Source organism: Crocuta crocuta, unplaced genomic scaffold (genome assembly GCF_008692635.1).
Source record: "Crocuta crocuta isolate KB4526 unplaced genomic scaffold, BGI_CrCroc_1.0 scaffold80, whole genome shotgun sequence".
Lineage (NCBI taxonomy): Eukaryota > Metazoa > Chordata > Mammalia > Carnivora > Hyaenidae > Crocuta > Crocuta crocuta.
The window spans coordinates 1,158,672-1,166,272 of NW_027527559.1; the positions used below are offsets into that span (position 1 = coordinate 1,158,672).

General features: G+C 46.8%; 1 protein-coding gene across 1 annotated transcript in view; it reads right to left on the reverse strand.

Annotated features, from left to right (window-relative positions):
• The window catches only part of LOC144236384 (uncharacterized), a 613,069-nt gene that overhangs the window by 326,377 nt on the left and 279,091 nt on the right, over positions 1-7,601 (reverse strand). Inside the window, exon 4 of the mRNA XM_077770004.1 lies at positions 4,943-5,042. Coding sequence (XP_077626130.1) covers positions 4,943-5,042 — 100 coding nt within the window. The remainder of the gene's footprint in view (positions 1-4,942; positions 5,043-7,601) is intronic.

Consider the following 7,601-nt stretch of genomic DNA (forward strand, 5'->3'; position numbering starts at 1 on the left):
CGCCCACACGCTCTTCGAACGCTGCAAGTGAGCGCGTCGAGACGAGCCTCCACACCACGGCTTTGCTAAAAGAGACGAAAGCCTCTGATTCTTGGACGGAGGCAGCGGAAACGCCAGGTTTATCCATCTGAAGTCCTTCACTTTCCTCCGAACGCTCGGATTGCAAATCCCTGTCGGAGGCAGAGCCGGCAAAGGGGGCCTCGGCCGGGAATGCGCGAGGAGGACTCGCCGCAGGCCCCGGGGACGGCGCGGGGCACCGGCGACAACTGGGGGCTTCCCGGGAGGGAGCGTGAGGGGGGGTCCGACACGAAGCTGGGCCTCACACGAGGGTCCCGGAGAGAACTTCCAGTGGTACAATAAGAGATACTTCAATACTGAATTAAATACAAAATACAAACAGTCGTGGACACCAGCAGTGACCAGCTTAGGGGTGTGTGTGTGTGTGTGTGTGTGTGTGTGTGTGTGTGTGTGTGTGTGTNGTAAAACGCACTTAGAACAACAACAACAAAATAAAATTATACCTAATTACATCCAATGCTTTCTGAAGTATGAGATTGTCTAATATTTAAGTACAAAAGACGGGCCCTGCTCAATTAATGTAACCTCAGACTTTAGGTGTTTTTCTTTTTCTTTTCTTTCTTTTTAGTTTTTTTTTTTTTTTTTGTGATAAACTGAAGTGCAGTTGATTTGGGGTAGGAAAAGACAGAGTTGGGGTGCGCCCGAGGGTAGAGCAAAGGTGAACAGAACACTAGGAACACTATATGTACCAAGAGCCAAAACACGACCTCCTATTGTGGTCCAGAAGCAAGAGCCAGATGAGTTTGCAAAATAAAGGTTTCCAAGGGCAGAGCAGGCGTTCTGCCTGCACACACAGACTTACAGGTGCACGGCCAGGCATCCAGTGAAAGATGCTTAAATAAATCAAACCGGCAAACGAGGAAAGGAGTCACTCGTCTTCCCTCCTCCTCCCGCCCTTCCGCACCTGCTCGGCCGCCCGGCGCACAGAGGGGCCCCAGCTGCCGGGCCTCCCCTCGCACGTGCTCCACGCACCGGGCCTCTCTGCCCCGCGGGGGCTCGCAGCGAGGGCCGCGGAAATGGGAAGGCGCTGCGGGTCTGGCCTCGACGGCAGGGCGCGCACTAAGCAGCTGAGTCGGGAAGGGGATGGACCGAGATGCCCGGGAGGACAGTGTCCTGCCTGGGGTGGGGGGGGAGCACACTGGGGGGGAGAGGGCGCTGGAGGGGGGTCCCCAGGACCGCACACCGCGGAGAGACGCTCGCTCTTGGGAAGGCCGTTTGCGGACACAGCGTTCTTTCCACCCGGTGGCCTGGGGAGGCGGGACGACGCGGACGCGCAGGCGCAGGCAGCCCGGGAACAGCTGGGGGGGCCTCGCTCTACCTTCCAACGCGGCCTCCTTCCGCTTCTCCCCGGGGCTCAGCCCCCCCGCCGCCTTCCCTGCGCCTCCTGCACCCGCAGTGTCGGTGTTCAGGGCAGGACAGGTCCCCGCAGCTGGAGAGCCCAGGCCTGGCCCCTGGGTGCCTCCCGTCAGGACACACCGCTGTGGGTGGAAACGCCAACACAAGCCACGGCGTCCGCACCTCATCCCAGGGCTCCTTCCCGCGGATCAGCCCGTTTCTTCCTCCTCCTTTTGAGGAGACAGTGTGTGCGGTGGAGAAATGTGTGTGTGTGAACAGGGATCAGTTACCGAAAGGAGAGTTACTAGGCCAAGTCCGGAAGAGTTTCTCAGATGTGTCCCGAAGGTTAGTATCACTGCCACACTTGTTCAAATGTGAATTCACTTTTTAAAAATTTTTTAACATTTATTCATTTTTGAGAGACAGAGTGTGAGCAGGGGAGGGGCAGAGAGAGAGGGACACAGAATTGAAGCAGGCTCCAGGCTCTGAGCCTGACATGGGGTCCGAACCCACAAACCATGAGATCCAGACTTGAGCCGAAGTCAGATGCTCAACCAATTGAGCCAACCCGGCGCCCCATGAATTCACTCTTTTACCAATGTATTTGCATCTATTAGTTTCCGTGGAGCAGGGCTGCTCAGTAGAAATGCAATGAAAGCCACAAATATATGCCATTATGTGGAATTTTAAGTATTTATATTTAAAAAGTAAAAATAAGTGAAATAAACTTAAATGTATTTTATGTAACTCAATATATCCAAAATATTATTTCCTCCTATATTCTAGCAAAAATTATTATTAACATGTTTACATTTTTTTCACAGAAAGTATTTCTTTTCTAAGTTTTTTTAATTTTGAGAGCGAGAGAGCAGGGAAGGGGCAGAGAGAGAGGGAAGAGAGAATCCCAAGCAGGCTCTATGTTGTTAATGCAGAGCCCGACACAGGGCTCGAACTAAAAAACTATGAGATCGTGACCTGAGCCAAAACCAAGAGTCGGACGCTTAACCAACTGAGCCACTCAGGAGCCCCTCATAGAAAATCCTTAAAGCCAGTGTTTATTCTACACAACTCGTCTGCATTCAGAGCATTCACATTTCAAAGGCCCAATAGCCACATGTGCTTCGCAACTACCATGTTGTGCAACACAGCCCTCCGGAATATGCTTTCTCACCATAATTGGTATTCATTTACAGAAGCCACAGCCAGCGTCCAGTTAGTAGCTGTTACTTCGGCAGGAGATTTCAACCCTGTCTCAGCAGTGACTGTCAAGAATTAAAACTGTCAGCTTCGAGATTAACAGCTTTGCGCATCTTCAACAATAGTTTTGCTTTTGTAAATTCAACTCACGGAACCACGTGTCATATGCTTTCATAAGATGCAAGAGGTTTTAGACAAACATTACTTAAAATGATCTTTAAAACTAACTTATATTGAAGTAGGGCTGAAAACAGGCAGGTTATCCTCAAAAGAGTCACACAACAACCTACATTTCCTGTAATTCACTTGCATGTGGAATGTATTTCCATTTCTCAAGCCGGTAAAATAACTGGACGGTTCTAACGTCTGAAATGCTAAGTAATTTATAGTGACAATCAGTAGTTCCCAACCAGACCCGACATCTTTAGTGCTTCCAGAAATTCAAATCTTTCCAACTGACTATAGATTCCTTCCTGCGCATCAGTACTATTGACTTCTATTTAAGTGTTCCATTTTACAGGTGTTTTAACCGACTAACAGTGTGAATAAAAGCCAGGCCGTACTACTAGTGGCTGGGGATGACCGACAGAGGGAAGGAAAATTCCCAACAGTCGCTGAGGTTGGATCTCCCAGACGTGGCCCTGGCCTCATGGCTGCTGCGTCCCTGCGAATACTTGGCTGGCCAAGGTCAAACATCGGTGGGAAATCTTAAAGGATAAAGTTAAGAAAGGAATCACTCACTGAAGAAATAGGTACGTTCTATCTTCAGAGAATAAAGTCCTACTGATGAGAAATGAACATGAAATCAATCAGAAAACGAAGATACGAATAATCTCCAGGTCGCCCTGGCTGAAGACAGTGTAGAAAGGGAAGCCGAGTTCAACTGTAGAAAGAGCCACCATGAGACTCCCTGGATCACTACTTGATCACGGCGGCTCTGATGCTGGCCACTTGCCGCCTCCCACCTGACACAGGGGACCATGCACAGCCCTGCCTGGAGTCTGCTCTCTTTCGTGGCCCAGCTCCAGTCTCTGTCTTTTAAAATTACTGTGTTGCTGCTGTATGAGTACAAGTATTTTATTTGGTTGTGTTAAATCCGAGTTATTTGAGGGGATCTGCCATGGGCTACCATTCACTCTTCCCCTAGGATTTCTAAGCGGAAACTGTAAAGCCTACACAGCAGATTAGCCAAATATTTCATAGCTTGAGGAAGGTTCCCAGTCAGTATAGACAAAGGAGACAGACTCTAGTAGGAAAATGGGTGAAGTTGATCAAAAAGAAAAAGAAATAAAGAACTGGGTTTAAAATGATCTTCAATAAAGTATGACTCCTTTTTTATTTTTAAAGAGAAAAAGACTTGGGAGGAGATGACTCAAATTCTCCTAGCAGATATTCTGATTCATTTTATCTGATTAACACTTATATTTATGCCAGGAATTTCTGATACAGATTGAATGCTGGAGGAGAGACGAAGGAAGGAATCGGGGAGATTTATAGGAAACCACTGGTATGTAAAAGCCAACCATGACCTGGAGGAATGGCCAGAGATTCTGGGGGTGGCCTCTGTCCTCCTGTGGGGGGGCCTCTGTCCTCCTCGCCACCCCTCCCCCTTTTGGGAGCGTACTGTGGTAAGTAAGCATCTGTTATACCGGGAAACATTTTGAAAGTACATCAAGATTGTATTTCAGCTTCATGACACAAGGAATTTAAGTCTATTTTGATATTTTCTGAAAATACTCCCTTTGAATAAGCCATTTTAACATACCACCACATTTGCAAAAAGCCACACTCCAATTTAACTGCAAAAGAACACCTTTTCTTTACTGAGCCAACTGCCAAAACATTTGAAAATATTCTCGATTTAAGAGCCTGTTTCTCCCCACAGAAGAATCTGGAGCACAGGCAAGAAGTTTCCAATAATACCCTTCCAAATGGTGTGGAAGTGCCTTTTCAATGCCAGTGACAGGGCAGGGGTCGGAGTCCCGAGCCCCGAAACGGGGACACGGGGAATCAGTGCTTGGAGAAGAGGTTGCTGGGAAACAGACTGGGTGTGAGTTCCACTTTGTCAGGGTGGAACTGCCTGGCCTTCGGTGTGTTAACTTTTCTGAGCCTCCAGTTTCCCTAACTGCAAACTGGAGACCACGATTCTGTGAGAAGGCGCCGGTTCCCGGCCATCACTACACTGCCTGGCACTCAGGACACGCTCCGTAAAACAAGTGGATTTACACAGGTTTACCGTCCACATAGACGAAGTGCATCACGGCACGGCCCTCACCAGCTTAAAATCCTAAAATAAGCTCCTTGAAACACAAATAAGTATCAGCCTCCTTACCATTTGTGAGGCTTCTTCTCGAAGATCTGCCTTCATACCCTTTTCTGCTTTGTTCAGCCGCATGCACCTTCTTCTCTCGGGCACATGGTGCGGACCCAATCTGTTCCAGGAAGAAACAGACACTCAGCACAGGAATAAATGCATCCTTCAGGCTGTGCAAATCAAGTATATAATGAGTGAGGACACTGAGGCCCAGTAACTAGTCCTCATCGCCCCAGTGAAGGGACAGACGGAGGTTGTGACCCTCTCTCCAAAGGCCCCACGGTCCTTGTACAGAGAGGCGGGTCTACCATGAGGCCGGGGAGCAGTCAGCTTGAGGAAGGGCCACAGCAGCAGGGTCAGAGACCCCACTGGCCTTTAACAAACCAGGTATTTTACCTGAAGTTGGTCAAGACGAGTGACTCTTTCAAATGTGGCTTCCCTTCATTACAGCTTCAGAATTCATGGGTAAGATGCCACGTAAGGGGCACCTGGGCGGCTCTGCTGATCGAGCATGAGGCTTGCTCTTGGTTTCGAGTAGGTCACAGTCTCATGGCTCCTGGGATCGAGCCCAGCATTGCTCTCTGTGCTGACAGTGCAGAGCCTGCTTGGGACTCTCTCTCCCTCTCTCTGCCCCTCCCCTGCTCACATTCTCTCTCTCAAAATAAACTTTCAAAGTAAAATAATAATAATTAATAATATCATGTCAGTTGTAGAACGAACGTCAAATTTAGGGAAACCACCACCGAGGTTCTTCCTGTAGCAGCTGCAGACCGGGGGGCCCCGGGGAGGTCACTGCCTCACACACTCAGAGGTGTGACTGCTGGAAGCCCTTTGCACACCGAGATGAAGTAATGCAGGTAAAAACAGAAGCGACTGCACACCACAAATACGTCCTCCCAGCCCCAAACTAAACGCATCCTCCGATTTCCCTCATCTCGGTTCTAAAGCCACCAACAGTCCTAAAAACACCACGTGACACGGGGTCAATGAAGCAGGAGAAGTCAGAGTAGAGACAGTGGTCTGAATGGATGACTGCATAAATATCTTAATTTTGCAGAATTAAAAAAAAAATATGTTAACATATGGCTATGACCCCCTTCCAAGTTTTTAAAAGGGCATTTGTACTTCTCAACCATGCTAAAACTGAAGAGGAATTCGCTTTCCATTTTCTCTAGAGGAAGCAATATCACAAAACTCTTACACTGGGAAAATGTAATCAGAGTGGAGGCGGCCAAAAGTGCAGGTAAATAAGAAAGATATTACTACTATTTCCTGGATTTGTTTACCTGTAGAAGCTTATTAAAATTTGTAACTTGTGATTTACTTTTGTTCCCAGTAAATATTCACTTCACTCTCTTCCCTAATTCTGGGTGTGTAATTTGAGCTGTATGAATTTCAGGCCCCACTGGACCTGGATCCATGCTGCGGGTCCAGTACGCTACTGTTACCTGTAGTTCAAGGTCACTGGATACATACAGCTGCAGGATCCTCAGACTGCCCTGACCTCTTCCCCCAAGTTTTGGCTAATGCAAGAGTAAAAGAATTCCTAGAGGGAGGGTGTGTCTGTGTGTGCCCCGAGCTTCCTGTGAATGGGTGAGAATGGAAAGGAAAACCTGAGGGCCATCAGTTGGAGGTGGGTACCAAAAACACATCCCACTTCTACATACGACATCATGTTGAAACTTCATATTGTCAGCTTCAGAAATTTAGTTCCGAGGATATATTTCTTGGTAACTGGTTTGGCTTCTATAGAGCCAAGTAGGTAAGCAATGAACGGAAACTTGAATTAAACGCTGTAACGCTTCGTAAGTCTCCTGGAGTGAGATTGAAGGCTCCCCTTCCTGCCTCAAGGGCTTAGCTTGATTTATATAAAACTTGCTATACCCATCCTGCAGAATTTCTGGACTATTTTTCAGAATTCTTCCTGAGAAGATAGTAAGTGTGCCATTCCTAGGAGTTAACAGTGCTTAAGGTTCTGCACGTGGTGATTCCTTTAAAAACATACTCTTTACATAAGTGTTTAATATTCCAAATAAAATAAGATAACCTTTATGCATAATAATTCTACAGGTAGCAAAAACTGTTTTAAGGTTTTCTACTGGAAAAAAAACTGTGTTTTTCAATAGGAAAAGCTTCAAAATATGCTTAAACTTATCTAAAGATTTACTTAATAAACTTTTGTTATGCAAGTGTCCCTTGAACATCTTCTTCATAATAATACTATCTTGATTTATGTAGTGAATTCCTTTTCAAGATCTCAGACATAAGACCATACTAGAAATATCAAAGCACTGTGTACTTGAAAGTCAGAAGTCAGACAAGATTCCATTAGCTCCATTATCACCATATAAGACAGAAGAAAGGATGGATGGAGCTCATACATTCCATCAACTATTTCACAGGTTGCTGTGGCCCGTAATGTGGCATCTGTCCAAACTCTAAGTTGTTATAACTGGGAATAATTTACCACAATATGTATGTATTTAACTTTGGCAACCTAAGAAAATGTCTTATTACATTTTGTACATCATTTGTCCCAGAGATGGGCTTTAATGCAAAAGAGAATCCAAGATCCTCAATGGGAAGGGAAGTCATGCTCTTGGCTTGTATACAGTGAGGGAAAAGAGATGCAAGCATGCACACAAAAACATCTGGGGTGGGGGGGGGGGGGGGGAAG